This window comes from Pelmatolapia mariae, linkage group LG16_19 (genome assembly GCF_036321145.2).
Source record: "Pelmatolapia mariae isolate MD_Pm_ZW linkage group LG16_19, Pm_UMD_F_2, whole genome shotgun sequence".
In the NCBI taxonomy this organism is placed as follows: domain Eukaryota; kingdom Metazoa; phylum Chordata; class Actinopteri; order Cichliformes; family Cichlidae; genus Pelmatolapia; species Pelmatolapia mariae.
This window is the reverse complement of record NC_086241.1, coordinates 52,796,606-52,818,350: the sequence shown is the minus strand read 5'-3', so window position 1 is coordinate 52,818,350 and position 21,745 is coordinate 52,796,606. Positions and strand designations below refer to the sequence as shown.

At 40.9% G+C, this 21,745-nt stretch overlaps 1 protein-coding gene across 3 annotated transcripts in view; it reads left to right on the top strand.

Annotated features, from left to right (window-relative positions):
• The first annotated feature begins 3,105 nt into the window (after window positions 1–3,105).
• The window catches only part of stac (SH3 and cysteine rich domain), a 32,831-nt gene continuing 14,191 nt past the window's right edge, over window positions 3,106–21,745 (top strand). The window contains exons 1-8 of one of the 3 annotated variants that reach the window (XM_063499469.1): window positions 3,106–3,276; window positions 3,428–3,557; window positions 4,674–4,706; window positions 6,117–6,450; window positions 13,504–13,637; window positions 20,458–20,539; window positions 20,696–20,802; window positions 21,570–21,651. In XM_063499469.1, the coding sequence (XP_063355539.1) occupies window positions 3,444–3,557; window positions 4,674–4,706; window positions 6,117–6,450; window positions 13,504–13,637; window positions 20,458–20,539; window positions 20,696–20,802; window positions 21,570–21,651 (886 nt within the window). In that variant the 5' untranslated portion in view covers window positions 3,106–3,276; window positions 3,428–3,443. Of the gene's footprint in view, window positions 3,558–4,673; window positions 4,707–6,116; window positions 6,451–13,503; window positions 13,638–20,457; window positions 20,540–20,695; window positions 20,803–21,569; window positions 21,652–21,745 lie in introns of all 3 variants that reach the window. The other 2 variants (XM_063499468.1, XM_063499470.1) reach the window with 2 other exon arrangements.

The window sequence follows — 21,745 nt, the reverse complement described above, 5'->3', positions numbered from 1 at the left end:
ATATAGGAATATATGAAAATTTAGTGTGCGCTCTTTTATCTTTGTGAAGAAATAAAATCATATTACTCTGGATTTAGTTACGGTCACAAACAAGTATCAAACCAAGTCTTTCAAATATTAAATTTTTCCGGAGAAAGTAAATATAAATTTGAGAAATTAATAAAACTGTGCTCTGTGGTTATAACAGTTGAAAGAGGTGGCTCATTGATGGGCATACCTGTTCTATTGTTCATTTGGCTGATGCCTTATTCAGAAGATGTCAACACATGGCTCTGTATATTTGATTTGGTATATTCTTACACTAGAAGCTCTTCCTGATACAACCTTCCCAAGGGATCTTCACATATTAGGCGAATGTGATGCAAGAATGTGGCAAGAATGTGGTTGATGGTTCCCATACGCAGGACTAATGCATTAATAACAAGAAAGACAAATACTTAAAAACCAAAAAGCAACTGTGGACCTGAAACTGCACAACTCAGATCTTTGCATCTCCTTAATGAAACATTTCATTGGGAATAATTAACCCCTATTCCTCCAGCCTATCGTCCTTCATCGCTCAGTCTTTCTCTCATTTTTTCACGCCTTCTTTGCACTCTTGACGGACCAGCAGCTGAGAGAGGAAATTACAATGTTCTTTCCCTGTCTCGCTTTCACACTTGGCTCTCTACGCTTGCTTCCTGGCACAATCGGTCAAGCACTTGGTTCTTTCTGTTGACATGAGTCACAATAACCACACACATACACCACATGGACTGAATGTATCATTGACTCATGCTCGGACTGACTAACCCGGGGGATTGTCTTGTGTTCTCTCCAGGTGGTGGGTTATCATGTGAAAGCGCAAGACATCAGCTCATTTGTGGTGTCAAATGAGCTGATGTCATTTTTACACCACCCTTACTACTGTGAGAAAATACAGAAGTATACCCTTTGACAAATTAACAAGTCCAGGATGAGTCTAAGTGTTAAAACAAAGTCACACTCTTTATTGAGACTGATTGCTCTTTCTGAAAATAGGTGAAATCTGCTGACCTTCTGCGGGCTAATATAGAAAAACTCTAGACAAATAAGACCATCTTCACACCATCTAAACTACAAAAACACAACCTGCAACTTGTCTCAATCAGTCATTCACCTCAGCTGTATAGGTACTGTGTCATGAAATATGTCAGTCAATCTTCGCACTTTCCTTTTTCTGTGTTTTCTCTGATGTATCACTCTTTAACGCTGAATGCCTGCTCAATCACTGAACTTCATTTTGGATGATCCCGCAAAATGTAGAAAGAATCTATTTCACCGTGGCTTGTTAAAATAACACATCCACAGTTTGGTGATAAAAAATTAACAAACAATAGGCAATATTAATATTGATGTAAGGAGGTAATCCAACCTTTCAGAGCAACCTGACGTTTCTGGGATTGAATCCATTCTGCTCTGGATTACAAAAATCAATATGTAGTCTCACTCCTTGGGACTGTGTTGGTGTTTGCATTCCTGTCAGAGTGAGGAGGCTGCAGTCTGGCACCTGCCTCCTTCATCCTGCAACATAACTTCAAGGACATCATATCACAAGGGAGCCCGGAGGGAGGCATCATGATGTATCACTACAGTGAGTATCACATCTATCCCATCTGAGGTGAGTAAAACGCTTTATATTTCACTGCGAAACCTAAAGAGTAATAACGCTGCCAGTTTCCTCATCAGTAGCTTACCAGTGTGTGAATATACTGGATTGTGTGAGTGTCGGTTTGGGGGTATTCTTTCTGAAAGTAATCCGCGACAGATGGACCTTGAAGGATATTTACTTACTTAATACTGGTTTGACATTTTGGGAAATGGGGTATCCTTATTCATGTTATTGCTTAGTGTTAGATGAAGGTACTTAAAGATGCCTAGCAGTACTTCTGAAGCTCACAAACTAGTATTATTTCCTTTGTTTACACAATAACTGAATGTGACAAAGTGCGCTATTTCTTACCTGAAACAATGAATTTCTTCATTTTTTCTTTGGTTTTGTAGGTGGTTTTATTAATGAGATGGAGGCAGGTTAAATGTTTTTTTCTTCATGTCTTTAATCTAATCTAACTGGTCCATGATGTAGTTTAAAAGCTGATAGACAAACATGAAAGGGTTATCAATCGTTTCATCTAAAGTCAGCAAGGGCCGTTGCATCATCACCTTAATAATTTAGTATTTTGCTGGTAAAAACAAAGCTTGTATCTATTTTTGAGTACACACATGCTTATGTTTGGCTGTCTATCTTTGTGAGGATATTTGGTGACATAATGTAATACCTAGCCCATTATCCCAACAATACAACTACAAGACTTAGCATAAACCTAATTCTAACCTGGACCCCAAAAAAACCTGCAACCCTGAAACAGGCCTTTGAAGAGATTGTGAAAAAGTGAGGACCAACTCATTCAAAATGGTCTAGAACCTCAACCTGGTCCTCACTATAATAGCTAAAGAAGTAAACACACACAAATGTGTTTGACTTTGACTAAAGTTCATGAGGTGAAAGACTTTTTTCTGACCTAAAAGAAAGTCTGATAACTCTAAAAAGAAACTGCATGTATATCTGTAATCATTTTTCTCCTTTGCAGTGGAAAAAATATCTCAGGCAGTATTTTATTTCAAAGCAGCTTATTTTGTGCCATCTTCACACAGTCAAAAAAAAAATCTATTGTGAGAATTCTTTAGTTAGCGTTAGGTTGGTTTTCAAGCCTTACTTGAGTGAAGTTTTGCTGTCTAAAGCATTTCTTGAAAATTCTCTCAGTCTTTGTCAACTGAATTAATAAATAAAGCAGTTGGACCAATCTGAAGAACAATTTCTTGGAATTCATCTGAACAAGTGTGCTATACATAACATTTGGTTTGGAAAGAAGCGTATGCACTCGTGCAAGCAGCGTACGTCCTTGACTTTTTCTTTTAAGAAGAGCAATGATCCATTTGAGAATGAGCTTTTTCCCTTTGACTGCATCTTGCATGTGAATTATGGCAAGACAGACTCGTTGTGTCGCGTTTCTCCTCCTTCTCCATCCTTCTCAGCCCTACCCTCCCTTGATCGCTTACAGCTCTCCGCCCTCAAAGTATTGACAACGCGAGGCGCACGGCGCACAGCGTGGACTTGGAGATGTCTTGGCAGTTACGCACGACGCCACGATAAACACGAAAGCCTCCTTCAGACGGACAGGGCACTTTGAAGTCGATCTGGAATTACTTGCAACTTTTGATTCCCAAACCACTTTTTTCCACCCTCGTGTCTTTTCAGTACGTTTTCCTCCTCGTTTCTTCCCTCTTCACAATATATCAGCAACGGATCTAAACGACTTATCTTTTTTATTATTTCCATTAGAAGAACAGAAACGATGTAAACCGCTTGGGGGGGAAACGAACTCAGCTGAGCAGTATCTTTTTACAGAGTACAGACAGAGAGGATGATTCCGCCGGCCAGCACAATTCAGGACGAAAGTGGGGGCAAAGAGGACGAACGGGACCAGAATGAGACACCCAAATCCCCGACGGCGAACGCCAGCCAGCAAGAAAGCAAGGTAGGACTATCCTGTTGTTGTTGTTTTCTTCTTTACCACGAAAATGTTTTTCACTGCACACCAGTGCAACTCTGAATAAGAAATTAAGCAGGCTAAAAAAAACTTCTTTAAATACGAGATTTAAATGGACTCAATCGGGATGAGCTCCCAGAGAGAAGACCGCACATTTCCTCCTCCTTTAAATGACTGATAACACACTGATAAAACATCCTAAAACAACCTGATCTGATTAGATTTAATGAAGCCATAACAAATAATACGAGCTGTAGCTTACAACTGGGAGACAAACCACGAAGATAACGAGGTTAAACAGAAGATAACGCTGCGATCAGTTTAAACTCACAGCACAGCAGCTCACATGCTCTCTGTGGTTTTATATGAGAAGTATACTGTGGTGTTTCTCTTTAGAGGAGATAATAGAGAATAATCTGCATAAGTCCAGCTCATGTGGGTACTGGTTTTTAAATATACATCAAGCAAGGAAAGGTTATTTAAATTAAAACTGAATTAAAACGGGAAACAATATGGTCTTAAAAATATGTGGATTTTCATAAATAAATAAAAGGCACATGGCTTGGACTTTCTACTTGGAAATGAGGCTGTGTGATAGAGCTCGCAGCTGCCTCTGGCGTTTTACCATCTATGTGGGTCACATGTTGACCCCCAGACTACTACATTTAGCAGTACAATATTGGACTACTGATCATGGCAGTGGATAGCTGTGATAGCTCTTCCCACCACAACTCCCTTGCTGGGCAGATGAATCTCATGCTCTGTCTCCTCCTGACAGTGAGGTTGTGGTTTTTGTATGATCAAATTGTTGTTCAGTTTTCTTAGTTTCAGCTGAAACATTTCAGCATGGGAACTTGTACTTTGGCACGTTTTGCTGGATATTTCAGCAGACTCCTGGCTGACTTTATGCAATTTCCAAGCTTCTGCCAAACAACCAGACTCACTTCCAGCGTCATAGGTGATTTGTCATAGAGCAAAAAAGGCATTTAAAGAAAGTGTTTTATTTTCTTACAGTCATGATAAGTAGAATAAGTTCCTCAGAAGGCTGAACAAGTTTACAACCATTAAGTAAAGTTGTGTTTGTGTTTTTATCCCTCCTTTAAGAATACTGTGAGGCCTGAACATCACAAGCGCAAGGTGAGCCTCCACTCTTGTGCAAACGGTGGCGCATACTGCTGATATCAGTCCGTCAGAAGAGTCATGATTGCATGTGAATAAAAGTTGTTCACTCCACAACTTTTACTCCACTTAACGAAGTCAGTGCCAAACCAGGTTAAGTCCATCTTCACCCATATTTTTAGAGGGCACTCTTTGTTTAAGCTGCATCGTATTTGAAGTCATTTGAGTTATAATCCCATGTGATAAATGGCTTTGGCGGATTGTGTTGCAGTGCTCCACCCAGCCCCCATTAACCCGCCCTGCTAACAGAGCAGAACTCTTAGAGATTTGGCGCCATTGAAATACAGCATGAGCTCCTCGATGCATGCACACATGCCTTCACTGTGCTTTATTTTATATACATTAAAGCCACAGTTGAGCAAAAAAGAGGGCATTGCCCTTTATCATCACACATCATCACACATTTACCAGTAGAAATAGGTTTTCCATCTACTTTTACTACTGTTTTTCTTTTCATGGATCAGCAGGAAAACAGCTGTAACAGGTTGCAGGAGGATGTATTTGTTCTGTAGGTTCATGCTTCTGTGTGTATGCGTTCATGCGTGGGTGATGATGACAGAGAAAGGGTCTAAAATTGATTGTTTCCAGATTGACTTGCAGGACTGATTGATCTTCACCATAACAAAGCCGCAATGATAAGCACTCTAAGCAATTTGTGCAGGCATGTTCACAAAAATGACAAGCGCAGAAACAATGCACCACGTATGACTGCGTCTGTGTGCTTTGCAACAAACACCGAAGAGGACGAATAAATCCTCAGAGGTGTTTACAAAAGGCGGATGTAAAGACAAGTCGCTGCTGTGTGAGAGAATCATTAGGAGTCTTTCCCGACCTATCAGAAAACATAATCTATTTTTTCAATCGGGGATTTATAGCCACACACCAGCCTGGAAGCTGAACCATAAAATCACATTAGAGTGGCTTAGCAATTCTTTATTATGTGTCTGAGCCCAGATTTGAGTGGGTTTCAGGGGTACACACACTGGTTAAATTAAATGATTTGTCAGCGTGGAGCATTATGAATAGCGTTACTGTAAAGGAGAAGCATAATGAGATTGATAGGGGCTGCTGCCAGAAATGACAGCACAGTGTGTGAGGAATGGTGTTAATGTGATACACTGGCCTAACCAGAAAATCACATTACCCTCCCAGGTAGGGAACCTGGAAAGTTTTCTACTGAAAGGTGATAAGTTGAGACCACGGTAATAGTCATGTTATCGGGCATCAGTGAATGAGATTTGCCTGAAGGTTACTGCACAAATGGACTTGGTCACTCAAAATTTTTCTGTCTCCTCATTTTCTCTCAAGCAGTCTGTCTTTTTCTCTTCTTTGCTCCACTTTTCTTGAACTCATCCTCTCCTGTTTCAGCTGCAAAGACTCAAACGCTCCCTGTCCTTCAAGACCAAGAGCATCCGCAGCAAGAGCGCCGACAACTTCTTCCGGAACAGCAGCGAAAACAAGACGGAGCTCCTCTCAGACGTGAGCAGCAGCACGGGCCATCTTTGCAACATTGGGATGGCCCCACCGCACAACACCAACCTCCCCATTCCTCCAGTTCCTCCGGCTATTCCCTGCGCTCCTCCTCCCACGTCGCGCTCCCAACCACGCAACCCGATGCAGTTAGACTCGGCAGGACACTGCTTCATGGAGCACATCTTTAAGAAGCCCACGTTCTGCGACGTCTGCAACCACATGATTGTAGGTAGGGGTAAAAGCACTGCTCTCCTTCATCAGAACATCAAACACAGCTGAGAAGGCAAATGCCTGATCATCCAATGAGCCCTGCAATCATATCGTGAGGAAATACCTTTCAATAATGAGCTCTCCACCAGGTGTTCGTCCACCAGAGAAACATGCATTAAAGTGCACAAAGGGTTGAATGCAACGTGACATGTGTCTTTATGCTCCATTATCCAGTATGAATAGTTGGCAAAGCTCTAAAACACACACTATGAGTATCTAAACAACAAAAAAAAAAGACAATTGCACACCTGACACTGAGCATCTGACTTAATCTGTTGACACGTGACCAAAGTATCTCCATCCTTCTGATTCACACACTGAGCCCAGTCCCTCCATCTGTCTGCTGGGGTGTCAGATAGCCAGCAACGTCTGTGCCAGCACAGCTACCTGTTTTCCCCTTGCCAGATGTTCTGGTTCCTTTGGCTTAACCATCACTGCTAAGGCTCTGCATCTCAGGGAGTCTGCAGTTTGATAATTACAATCTGCTCAACTAGCCCCTGGCATCACGTTTGGTAGCAGATAAGAGAGATCAGACTTCGTGCTGGGAAGGTAGACATGTAAACGAGCACATAGTTTTATAATTGTAGTTATACCATCAGTTTAATATCTTGCAAGAGTTTCTGCAATTAGAAGTTGCAGTTCAAGCGCAAAAAGTACTTCATGGTTATGAGGCAGGTGGATAAATGGTGACACTGCTTCTGTGTCAAACAGTGGTCCATTCAGGGTTTTCTTACAAACCAGGCGATATTTATCATATCACTGCCGTGAAAAAGAAACATGTGCACGTCTTTGATTGGTTATAAAATAGTTGTGATCAGATCAGGTACACAACCGTCACTCCATGTACACAGACTATTATTCCCAGACACCCAGGTTTTTAAATATAACAAAACACATTTATGCCATTTATAAATGTCTTCATGTAAATTATATCCTTGTCTCACAAGTTTTTGGATGAAGGCTTCTGGACTGTCACAGTGCATAACAATTATCTGTTTGGCTGAACAGTGTAAGCGTACTGCTTTTACTGTGGTTGGGATAAGATGTTGTGGTGTGGCTGATTTATAAAATGAATACCTTGTAAACAGGCAGCCTCTTGCTAGAAAGTCCAGGGAGGATATCCACTTTGGCGTTATTTTACAATAAAGTTAAAGTCAGTACTTGATAATGAGCTTTATGAAGTTCTTACCACAGTTAAATGTAGAGTAAAGCAGTAGAGTTGAATTATACAGATTCATTTTATGATTTTAACCCAATTTTCGCTCACATTAAAGGAAATTTAGAGGCTTTTCTTGGAGTAACACAGAATTTATCATCACCCAAGGATAGAATCCGAACAAGAGTGAAACTTTTTCTAACGCGAGGCCACAGAAAAAAAAACTTTTCGCAGCTTCAGCACACATACTGCTACACATTTATGAACATTGTAACATACGCTGGTCTGTTTTATCTGGCGTGGTCAGTGAGGCGCATCCAGTGGCTTTGAATGAGACTCAGCTGGTCTGTTGGTGGTGAGGATGTGATGCTGAGCTGCCCTGTGATAGCTGCGCTGCCCTCTGGTCCACACGTGAAAAAAAGATGCTGCCCTCGTCTTCAGTTGTCCCACCTTAATGAGACCACTATCGCTCTCTGTCTCTCCCTCCCTGTGTGTGTCTCTGTGTTTGTGTGTAATGATATGCGATGGTGTTATCAAATTTTGACTCAGCGCCCCAGAGTCAAAGAGCAGCACACAGGAGACAGAAGGAGAGATACTAGAGGAGGAGAAGGGTGGACTCAAACTGATTGGACAAGCTTACAGTGATTATTAAATCCTAATGGCCACCCACGAGGAATGTCTCCAGGTTTATGGAGTTAGATAATCATGCAACAAGTTTTTATAACATTTTTCAAGTAAAGTTCACATTTTTATGCACTGATATCCTGTCTTGCACCTCTAAAGGTACATAAATAGTGTTGCAAGAAGATATTTGACTTTCTAACAAAATAAATGAATAAGCTATTATAAAAAATATCACATACACTCAAAATGCAAAAATATAGCAAGGATGTGCTGTTTTTCTTTTAGACACTAGGATCAATCTAATATGAATTGTTCCTATTTCAGAAAAAAATGCCATATAAATCTATGTGTTTAGTGTATTTATGATGCACCTTTCACTATTAAATAATCAGAAGTCTAATACATGTATGTTATTATTGCATAAGGCAGACATAAAAGAAATAAACACCCACCTTCTTCCTACTGGAATCTTTTATTATTTCAATGCGTCAATTTCGGTGTGTCATATAGAATAAAAATAGGTTTAATTATAGTATAGTGCTCACTGACTCATTCATTAGGTCTACTAGATGAAGGTAAGGTAGTAGAACAAAGAGATTAATTCCTGTCTGAGCAATAAAGATATTAGTTTTTAATTCGTTTTTCAAAATGACCTGTATGGAAGATAGACGCCCGTTTACTTTCACGTACTAAAATTTGGATATGCATAACATTAGATGTACTCACAGAATAACCAAGGACTGTTTCATTCTTCAGGCTGTGATTTTCTGCATCAGCAAGGATCAATAAAAACAAAAGAGCTGTATTCAGTTTTCAAACCACACTTTCCTGCATTCATTCCAAGTTTACCCTTCTTCTCATTCTGTTCCATGCTTGTGTTTTCTGTCATTTATTACATAGTCTCTATGGTATGTATGGCATTTGCACATAAAGCATCCATCCTCACAGTTCGCTCATTTCCCTGGTAATTTTTGCCTTTTTCAGGCAAGAAAGAAAAAGCTTAAAAATGTACGATTATTCTTGCTCCTGATTTTCTGCGATGACAGAATATGCAGGATATGTGCAGAATATGTCATGAAATGTCTGTCAGCTTATAAGAGTTAAACAGTTATTTACTTTCAAAATCCCCTAAAAGACCCAAAGGATCCATGCTCACGCCTGGGATTAACAAAACTCGATAATCTGGCAAAATTAACACGCACTAATCGGTGCAATTAAACTCCTTGAATGTACATGACAGGTTTAGTTGACCGCGGAAAGAAATTAATCTTGTGCTAGGAGGTCAAGGTTTTCCCAGTAGAGATGCTTGGCTGTGGTGTTGAATGGCACTTCATTACATCTCCCTCTAATACACATACACTAATCATGCACTTACTATGTGAGAGTTTTGTTCATGCTGGTGTCAGTGGCGTTTTCCGGTATTTTGTTACATTTCAGTGACACACTGCACTTCACGCACACATCTCACACGTACCATATAGCTCTTTCTGTCACCCAGGATGCAAGCGGTACAGGCTGCGACATCTCTGAACATCTCTGATTCTTAATTGATCTATTTTAGTGTTAAATCCAGCAGCTGACGTTGTCCGCCCTGCTTTGAAAGTGTCTCACGCACCAGCACGCCACTAACAAAAACCCATTACCAAATGTTAAACTGCATGGGAGCCATTGGGGAAAATGTCATCTGGAGAAAGTCGGATCATGAAAAGTTTAAAGACAGTTAAATGTGACCAAAAACTGATGTATTGAAGTTTGAGCATTGGCTCAAAGCGGTAATTTCAGCATCTGTGAGTTGACGGGAAGGTCATTTTTTTCCCGGACCATAGACTGTATACAAAAGATGGACATAAAGTGTGACAATTTGTCTTGTCCATGAGAGGGTAAGAGGGTGGAGCTGCGTCATTACCAGCTATTAATTAAAGCTCTTCCATAATTAATTGTGATGCTATTTTTATGCTTTTATTAAGGGATGCTGGTGAAAACCCTAAAGCAGCTATGCCTGTAACGTCACACCACTTCATGACTTAATACAATAAAATCAGATCAGCTGTGCATAAAATTTTTTGAATGAAAACTTGCTATAGATGCCAGTTGAGTAAAGTTTTTTCTGCATCTCTGTACTGGCTTAATTTTTCAGTCCCAGAGGTTTCCAGGTGCTCCAGACTCTTATATCTCAGCAGTTACTGTAGCTGTTGAGATATAACAGCAACAATGCTATCTGACATTGATCAGATATGTGAATAAATAAATAAACAATGCTAACAGATACACTGAAAGGCTGCTTGATGACCGATGCTGTGGAAGAAACTAAATGCAAGTCTGCAAGTAAATGTAAAGAAAGCTTCTTGTGGTCAGAGTTTAAGAAGAAGACGAGGTGGAGGGGTTATTGTCTCAGTGAGGGTTATTTGCACGGGAAATCAGGAGGCGTGAAGTAAGGACGACGGCTTAATGGATCAATGTATGGCTGAGAGAAGGGCTGTAGGGAGGAGAGAGGAGGAAATGGAAGGAGAGAGGTTATGAGGTGAGATGAAGACGGTACAGAAAAGCTGGCAGGAGTCTTGTCCTTTACTGTACTGTAAATGAATAATAAGCTTTAATGGCAGAGTATCCACAAAAAAAAAGAAAAAAAAAGCAAATGCCAGAGAGATCAGCACTGTCACTCAGATTCCCCGCAGCTATAATGCCTTCAGGCCCTCAACGAAAAAGCACCTATACACACACATACACACATCCAGACTAACATCATTATCCTTCCATTACCTCAGGAGGATGACAGTGTCACCTTCCTATATGTGCCTGCTGAAACACAGCGGTTTGTTCCCTTATTAGTTAACATGGAGGCGTCTCATTATTCCCCCATGTTGGAATGAGTCAGCTCAAACAAGCCGATCAACAACAGCTTGACAAGCGCTTAATTTGCTCCCTGTCCCAGTGCATCCGCGGAGACGGACAAGAGCTTGAATCCGGATGTCTCAGAGATACCGCAGGGAGATCGTTTGTTGACCTGAAGGGAAATGAAACTCGAGGTGCTCGTTAAGCAACACAATCAGTTGACCTGATTTAGAGCGACCTAGAAATCGGCGCAGGTTGCTTCTCATTGCCTCCGCGTCTGTCATTGTTGTTCTGTGGCGAGGGTTCAGGGCCGGGATCGCGTTTCTCTCAGTTTCCGTCTCAGCATCACTAACTCCACCGGAGCAGCTCAGCTCAGCCAAGCAACACAACAGCTTTAAATGGGAAATACAGATACTGTTTTCCACCCATTACTGAGTTTCAAGTTCCTGTCACTGCTGTCCAGATCCAAATAGCTGTGACGCCAGTTTACATTACAGCACATGAAGAGCAGGCAGAGATTTTTCCCCCTTGTTGGCTAAGTAAACTACACACAAAGAGCTTAGTTTCTTGAGCACACAGTATCTCGTGTTAACAGTCCTGTTGTGTGGGGGTCAGGTTTCCTCTGATTACTTCTGCTCGGTGACCCCCCTCGACCCGCTTGTGAAACCGAACGTGCATTTCTGAGGATGATCTGGACTGAAATCACGACATTGTTTTCCTTGCCACTGTGGCGGGTCCACAGTAAACAGAAACGACACATACTGACAACACTTCTGTGATGAAACTTGGAGCAGACAGATCATCTTATGTTGTGTCTGTTCCCTGTGATGCCCACAGAAGCAGATCGATGTTTCCTTTCGCATGTCCACATTTTCACACGCACATATGAAGAGCGTGGGCCTAAGCAGGGCACGTGCTTATTGATTAATCAATGAAGAGCCAGAGCTGCATAGCTGCCAGATTCCAACTAATAGCAGCTCGGGGACTTGGAAACATTGTACTCTTTTGTTAATATGAACGAGCTCTCATAGGATATACAGTGGCTGGTTGTAAGTGATGTTTGTTTTTTTTAGCGTGGTATGTACTGTATGTCTCATACCAGTTTATTGATTTTATCTTGCCATGTTAGATTTATTACTCCACAGACTCCCCACTTATTTCATAAGAAGATAAATTAGTCTTTTTCTTTCATATCTTGCCTCATGTCGCTTGATGCACAGCAGTCATAATAGCTGTCCATTAGCTTAAGCACTAAAGTTATTAGCTTACCAGCTTTGATTTGGACTGATTTATCATTTTTATTGGAAAATAGGTCAAGGCTTTGGCCAGCTTACTCGTCTCTCATTTGTATCTGACTGGAATAGGGGGTAGGGGATGATAACTCTGAGCCTACAGGTAAATATGTCACATAGCTAACTTCTTTTGGCCTTGGGCAAGAATATGGTCTGTGATTGACAGTGATATCACGGTTGTTTACATTTTTTAGGTTAGGAAGTTGACACCCTGAACTTCTTACCATTAGGTGCATAAAGCAAGGTCTTCTTCCTTCAAATGTGAAAGAGAAACATTGTTTTTTTATAATGAACCAATGAACTAAGCCGGCAGTTGGGCTACGTATGCGGAAAGCTTCACTGAAGATTGGCTGCTGCAAACTTCTGAGAGGATGGCAAACAGAGAAAAAAGGGCTGGAAGGGTCGGGCAAAGAACTTAAGGTGTGTGGGGCACATAGGGGTTTATAGACATACGTGCTCCTCAACTCCTAAAAATACCAATATTCCCTACTTAATGCACATCTACTGCTGGTATCTTTCTTTGGGAGGTTCACTCTGTTACACCTTTAAGACTCCGTCCTGTCCTTCTCATTTTCGTTTCTCCATCCTTCGCTCCATTTCCCTTTATTTTTCTTTTGTTAATCTACACACCTGCATGCACAAATACACACACACTCTTGCTAAATGATTGCACCTGCATCATTGCATAACTTTTGGATCTCAAATTAATCTTCAATTATCTCATCAGCTGTGAGTCAGGCATTAATAAGTGACAGCGAACCGGCACACAGGTAGCAGTTTGACGAGCGATATTAACACGGTGGAGACACACCTGGCTCAGTCACAGCCGGACTGATTTTTGCAGAAGTGCACGCTGTGAGTTGCATTTTGTAAATTTTTGTCCCTGTTAAATGTTCCACATGTCATTTCACAGGTTTTTCTCAGTGCATGCTGGGAAGGGCTCCAGAACCTAGGAATAAGAGTGTAAAAACAATGAATAAATAAATGAGACGCCGTTTGGACATTATTTTCATCTCCTCTGCTTTTGTTCTCTGTAACTTGCTGTTTGGTTGTAAGAACACAATTTGATTCCAGCTCCCGACATTGCCTCTTTGTCTGTATGTATCAGGCACAACAGCCAAGCATGTGGTGTTCCTGGCGGGAAACACGGCGAAGCACGGCCTCCGCTGCAAAGCCTGCAAGATGAGCCTCCACCACAAGTGTGAGAACGGTGTTGGGCAGCAGCGTTGCATGGGAAAACTGGTAAGATGCATGATATAAAATAAGAGAAGCCGTCAAGACTCTTTCGGGAGACTGTGTCTCAGGAATATAATTATTGATGTCAGTACTGCGATAGCAGATCAGAACTGGCTGTCTGACCGCTTCCCAGCAGAATGTGCTTATTCAGAAATCACACTCTATGTGTGAGTGTGCAAGTACATCTGTGACCACCATCCATCCTCGTCATCCTCCTCATCATCGTTATATCATCGCTGTCTCTGTGTTAGATAATGCAACTCATCGTTTACAAAAACACTGACCTCCTCCCCTCCTCTCTCAAGTTCTGCCACGCTTCTGGACAAACATGGTCACCAAGAGGCAGCTTCTTAAAACCACTATTGATGAAGTCACATGGGCAGGCTTTATGATGTGTTTGACATTTCAGAGTAGCGGCCTTACTTTAACACTCGGGGAACTGTGGAATTACAGGGTGGAGTGGTTATTAAGGACCTTATCTGATATTTTATGTGCTCATCTAAAGTCTGTAAAATGCAAATGGACTGCATCTATGCAGCACTTTTCTAGTCTTATCAGCAACTGAAGTGCTTCACACTACAAGCCACATTTGCATGCCTATATAGCATGTTTTTTATGGTATGCAGCATTGACATGTGGTGAGTTTTTGGGATCCAATGTGATACTGAATATCTTTCCTCATACAAACACGAGGATCTGGGGATCAGATTAAGTGAATGAATAAACCTCATGATCCACAACTGCTTTTCTTAGGGGCTTTCAGCAAAAAATCTACAGTGTGCTTTAAATCCAGAACCTGTATTGTGTAATTTATGAAGTTTCCCTACTAACGAGCCGATGCTCAGGAACCACAAATTCAGTGAGAGAGGTTTCAAATGTGTTCATGTGATGAAAAACTTGGAGAAAATAATTATTATTGTGTCGTTTCACCCCAAAATGTGGTTTCTCCCCAAGAAACACATCACAGCCTCATTATAGAGTGATAACAACCTAAATTAGTGTTCTGTAATATGATTCACAATCTTGAATGGCTCGCATCATCTGTGAATGAAATTAAAATGAAACCCTGGTTGTGGAATGGGTCCACCGGGGTGGTCCGGGTGTTTTTAACTGGGGAGTTTTCGGCCTGACTTGTAAAAGCAACTGCCAAGAAGCGTTTTCACTTCCATAGCGGTCCAAAAGCTGGAAGACTGGATTGAACTGGGACCTTTTAATCATTTGTGCTCATCCTGCACTGAAGAAAGAGACTTTAGTGCCACATGTTTGGATGTATACTTCGTGTCCACACCTCAACTTAGCGGATTTGTCTGAAATTACTAAAGGAAATGGAATAAGTTGAGTCGGATAAAGTGAATCAATGCGTGTAAATAATTTGGCAGTACAGGCAGTGTTTCTCCTTTTTCTTTGTGTCGTCTTTCCACCAGATGCCTTAGAGATGAGGCCTGTAGATATGATCAGCTCTCAGGAGTGGAAAATGAGGTCGAGAGGTCGAGCATAAAAAGGGAAGTTTCCCCAGTGGAGTACAGCTCTAAATTCAACTAACTCTAAACTTGGACTCTTCTGCTGCCATGCTTGTTTCTCTTGGCCTGAGAGCCACTCAGAAAGAAACTAAGTTAGCTCATCCTTTGAATCTTTGCTAACATGAAACCAGTGTGTTTCTGTACCCACTCATACATTTGTAGAGACTCTGTATCGAGTGCTGCTGATAATTACTGCTATTCAACATGTAGTTCAGCTTTGCTGGTTACATAACATTACTTCAGTTAAATGTTTTACTACAGCTAAGCTGGACACAACATTTTCAGGGCTGACAATAATCAGTTAACAGCAAGTTTTTCTTATTCTACAGGAATGTGTTTTCTTTTTTCCACATAAATACTACACTGCAGTTTGCAGTATAGTATGGTGGTCACTTAAAAAGAGAAGTTGACGCCTTTTTTCTGACGCACTCGGTTTATGTTAACATTCAGCCGTGACAGCTCCAGTACAAATAACGTTTCTGGGAGACTTGCCAGTTTGGATCAAACGTGATTATTAATCAATATGTGTCAGTTCATTGTGAGTCACTCTGTGAAACGCAGCTAAAACCCTCACAACAGTGCATGTTTTACATATTGGACTTAAAACTCTGCTTCGACAACGTGATCCGAAAAGTAGTTTAACTAATTTAGCTCATTACTCATGATGAACGCGGTGATTCACTCGTCAGCTTTTGATGAGCAGTGTTTATCACAAATATCAACAATAACAGGGGTTCTGCACAATGCTGCAACACCTCCAAGACTTCCACTGCTTCATCCAGATGTTTTATCGCTTTGTGTTTCCTTTGTACTCGGCGCAAATGATGGTTCAAAGTCTCAGTGCTACAGTCTCTGAGGTCAGAAGGGACACGCACTAGATCTCTGAGATGCGGGTACTTTGCCAAATTTGGTTTAGCTTCTCAAAAAGGGCTAAGTCACTGAAGTGATTTGCCATGCGTTGTCAAGGAAGTAGCATGTAGACAGCGACCCAAATGCAAGACATGAAGGTAGATGATGTGAGATCGGTCCAAAAACAGGTAGGGGATAAAGGAAAACATGAGGGGCAGACAGGGAACCTAGACAAATGAAGCAGGACTTTGTCTTATCTGGGTACCATTAGGATAATCCTGGTTTTTCTGTACTATGAAAGTGGTTAAGGTAACTAATGCTGAAGACCTACCAGGTGGTTATGATCAAGATATGAAATCGCCGCTTACTGACCAAAAAATTCTCCAGAAAATAACTTCACCATTCCTGGAAGATCCCACATACCTCTGTGCAAGAATAGCACGATGGTCTGAAGTCCTTGTCTGCCCCCGATGACCGTTTAGTATTAAATAGAGATTCTTAGACACATATTTATTCTTCAGTTCTTTCCCCTGACACGTATTTGCACATACACAAAACCTATGTTTGAATCCTATTTACATTTCATCTTTAATCTCAGATTGTTAAACACCACCAAATGTAAATGTAAAATGTAATTATAACACATCAGTTTCTCCTGTGTCATAGTGACAGAGCAGTGATGTTCGCAAGTCTGTTAATTCCACAGTCGGCATTTTTTCCAGCTGTCTTTGCTGCCTCCAGATATACCAGACTTCATTAATTTAGTAGTTATTTCCCAGTCTTACTGACCAAAGAGCTTAGAGTACTCACACAGTCATACAGTGCTTTTAGTGCTACTGCTTTTCCTCTCGCGCAAACTCACGCTGCTGATTTGTCTGCAGCAGCTACGTTGCTTTTAGCCTGTATTATTCGTTTAACCTCTTCATATTTTTCCCATAGTACAGTTTTATCCTCTTTTACGAAACCAGCCGCTCTGCTGCCAGTACACTTATCAGTAATTGCGATTAGTCAAATGCCACCCCTTTTATCTGAACACCAGAAGAAACCGATTAGGTTAACTTATGCAGCGTTCCAGACAACTCGGACCTCGGATGTCTGAACCACGGAGTGACGTCACACCTGAGTTCGTTGAGTGCGTAGCAGAAAAAGTGAAGAAAAACAGGTTTTGGTTTGGTTCTTAAGCTAGGTAGAGCTATCACTAGCAAAGCATATTACTTTTTTTTGCACTTAAAACACCGCCGCAGCACATTCAAGGATAGAGCTGGGTCAGTGCTCTGCGTATGGTTTATTTAGTGAGGCACAAATACACAACGGTGGCAGTACAGATTAAAAGTTTTACAGTTTTACTACTGTTTATGTTCAATGCCGCCAGCTTGGATTGTTGACTCTGGGTTGCTGGGGCTGAGGGGGCATTCCAGATTTAACTTCTGACTGGGAACTCAGAAACTCTGACTTCTGACCTATTCAGGAACACAGCATTAGTGAGCTGATAACCAGCTTGAACTCGCGTCAAGCTTCATACTCTGAGGACAAAGAGAGAGAGATTGGACTATTTATACAAGGACCGAGACACAGGTGAAGGGGATTACACGGGGGAAAACAATCAGGACAGTTACAAAGTGGGAAGCAAAACAAACACAAGGCATGAAGGAAACCGAGCCTCGAAGTAAAGCGGGAACCATCCAAAAGACAAATGCTAAACATGGAGACAAGAAGACTCACACTAAACATAAAGACTGAGATGGGGAACACTTGAGAACAGATGGCTAAGTATAGGAAGATGAGCTGGATGATGTAATAAAGAGAGAAACTCAAATTAGGAACTGAAGCTAAAATAGCTAAAGCTAAAATAAAGCAAGACAAGAGACGGCTCAAATGCTAAAATAAAAGCTTATCTTACTACAGTATCAATGGAAACATGAACCAAAACACAGGTTTGCAAAACTATGAAGCAAAAACAAAAATAAAAGACTCAATAGTATCAAAAGTATACAGCAGGAGCCCAAAACGTCAAAAAATAGTGTAATACAATGCAAAGTCAGAACCCAGAAACAAAAATCTCTTGGACCCAACCAAGAGCTACAGTGCAAAAGTCTTGAGCCACCATTCATTTCTGCATATTTTGCTTCCAAGGAGCCAGACTTTCTGGTATTAAACAGATAAGATTTGAATGTCCTTCAAGAAGCCTGAAGAATGTTTCCCGAAGACTACTTAATTAAATTAAAAGAAAGTTCATATGAATGTGCTCATACCAAATATTGACATTCAAGGTTTTCAAGCCAAGGTTTTGCCTTTTATACTAAATTTTCAAGAAGTGGGTTTCTTTCAATAATCACTACATGTTTTCCCTGTTTTTGTAAAAAAAAAAAAAAAAAGATTTAAAGAATCTTTCAAAGAAGATTTTGACATAGTACTTTTTATGTGTTACGTGTTGACCTTTTACATGTGATGCAGATTAATTGAAAACGTGTTAGGATATAGCTCTAATAACATTGTACTGATCCCCTCTAATTAATACATTTTCTGGATACTTCCAGAAACAAAAAATACATTTTCCCTGGACTATTTTCCCAATAAACGGGAAGTTGACAGATGAGTGTCTTTTTCCAGTTTTCTAAAGAAGTTTAGAAACTGCAAAGAAACTATAATTGTCATATACTGGATGGTTTGTAAAAGAAACCTAAGCTGTCTGTGACTTCTGGCATCGAGCAGCGAGTGGTATCTTTTTGTTTGTTGCCACGTGAACCAGATGGGCTCCAACGAGCACGCTCTTTTAACCTTTTCCTTAATGAGTTTGGCCCTGGAAGTCTGACGCCTCGTTTCTTGAGATGTGCCCGAAGCGCTCAGGGGTTGCTTATTTTAGCCGCCTCATCACGAGAAGTGTCAAACGAAGAATTAATCAGGACTGATTAGCGACGCCGATTTCACCACCCGCGAGTTGAGTACTCGAAATGTAAACAAACGGAAAAAAAGGCAACCCTATGAGCAAGAAACGCGCACTGAGCCGCACATCCAGTTGGGAATTTAAGCTGCTTTAATCAACCAACACTGAAAACAGTACAGTATCGATGAATTGCTGCAGTGTGTGAAGATAAACTGCAAATATATACATTAATCATTACTGGGTGTGCTGTAGATGACACCGTCTCCAGGAACTAGGCATCATTTCAATCTTCTGTATGCTTACCAAGGATTCAGACCTGATGGGGTGGTATTGATTAGATGGAACGCAGGCAGGTAATAGATATATATAAATGTTTGAAGGCCTGGGAGATCGGGGGAAAACTTGACAGGCAGATAAATTACGATAAAAACTTTAGAAGTTTACCTTCTCGGTTTCATAGCAGTGAACTCCATGAACCAAAGTATTATATTTGATCCTGTTTTCTACTGCTGCACATTCAGATTTTAACTCTGTGTAACAAATCTGCTGCTCTGCTATCATGGTCGTGCACAGTTTTAAAATTATACATCATTAGCATGGAAAAAAAGTAAAGCTGAATAGGACTAATGTTGCTTCTCAGCCTCAGCTTAATGCAGTATTGAGTGTGGACCGAGTCTGACGTCATTTTGTAAACAGAAGCAGCCCCTTCAGCATCTGTGCTCCGCTCCGCCCTTCATCTGTCTCTCCAACTATCCTCTATATGTTCGTTTCGTCATTTGTTTTGCAGAGTAAGCCACAGAAGCACAGACCATTGACCATGTATTCACACGTTTTTTGGTGCTGCTGTAGTTATTATGTCATTATGGTGTGATGAATATTGTCAACATTACAGAGCGTTATCTGTGTATGAAAACTCGTGATTAGTACTGGAATTGCTTTGTAGCGTTTGCCTGCTTTCCCCCTCTTTACCTTATGCACAGGTTACAAAACGCAACACATGATCGATCTTAGAAAATGATATTCCATGTCCTCCTCACATTCCCACGAAAAGATGAAAAAAGCCGTTTAGCTCAGCAAGCTTCCAGTTTTGCGGTTAGATGCCGTAACTTCATTTAACAAGCTGAATTAGGACAAAAGAGCACAGTGCTATTCAGTATCAGGTATGTTATTACAGTTTTGATAGGCTCACAATAGGCTTGTGAAAAATTCAAATTTGAATGAGGAGCAATGTAAAAATGATACGACCGATTTGCGGGGTAGTTAGATTTAAATGTTTGGCTAATTCTTTTGGCAGGTGTAGGATTATCAGTATGAAACTGCCGGGAATTGAGGCTTTAAAGGTTTTGTTTTCATATTAATATTAGGTTCTGCATTCATTCACAGTGTTTGACCTCCATCCTGCACCATCCAGTGTAGCAGAACTTTATCCCTATGAAGTGAGCGCCACATTCAGAGACTCCAAATGAACAGAGTTATGTGCAGTATTTAATGGTCGGAGCACTTTACTGCCTGCAGTGCTGTATATTGATTTGTCTCTAATGCCTGTCACCGCTCTGTGTCTTTTTCGCTTCAGCCAAAAGGCTTTCGGCGATACTACAGCTCTCCATTGCTGATCCAGGAACAGTATGGCTGCATCAAAGAAGTCATGCCTATTGGTGAGCAGCTTATCTATAGGATACATTTGGTTCATTTCAACTTCATTCTCCCAAAACTGGGTTTCTACTTGAGCAGTTTCATAAAATGGATGCACAAGGTTTTACAGTCTGGTAATTTGCCACATGGTTTTGTGTCTGTAACATGCTTTTCTAAAGCCTGCGGCAATAAGGTGGACCCCGTGTATGAAGCCCTGAGGTTTGGCACATCATTGGCACAAAGGACAAAGAGAGCCAGCGGTTCTGAATCTCCACACAGAAACTCTGTAAGAGCAAAATACCTCTCTCTACTTTTATTTAAAGATTAATTAGATTTTTTTATTTATTATTTTTGCCAGTTTTTTTTGTCCATATCATAAAGTATCCTCTTTATTGAGGCATATAAAGACTTTCTATCAGGAAATGGACTACACTTTATATTTTGTCTCACTGTAGCAGACACTGTGTAGCTGATGATCTAAATAGATATTGCTACTGCAGGGCTGTAAACACTACCAATAAAGGCAGTCTGGTCCAGACCTATGACAGGAACTCTCACGTTACAGCTCTGAAGATGAATTAAAATGATTGTTTAGCCAAAGTCCCTTCCGGCCTTCTTCCATCTGCACGTTTAATGCACAGGGAAATCTGTTCTTCATATTGTATCACTGCTAATGTAAGCTAAACCGCACGAGCAGTCTGGATACGCACCTCTGTATGATGACATTTGAAAGCTGTTGGGTTAGGGCCATTCTGTCCTGTCCTCTGCAGCTGTTAGTGAATGGGTGTATGTGTGTGTCAGTTGAGGCTTACAGAGACAATGTGATCTCAACGGGGGTTCTCATAATAGTTTCCAAATGTAGACTATGAAACAGCATGTTTACCGCTCTCCAGACTCCCAGATAGCTGGTTATTCTGTAAAAAAGAATGAATTTTAACTAATCCTGTGCTCAAACCTTCAACTATCTATCTAACTAATTAGTAGTACATCATTCCCTCTCTATTTCTGCACTTATCTAATTGAATTTTGCCCGTTCGATTTTTGTCTTTGCAGACCAGTGATTTGGATAAGGTTCCAGAGGAAGTTGTGGCCCACAGCAGCAGGCAGGAGCTGTCGAGAAAACACAGCGATGATGGTGAGTATTCACTGCAGTACACAGTGTGCATCTGGATTAATGCCACGTAGTGACAGGAAAAAATGCACCGCTGTTGCTCTTCCCATAAAAGAGA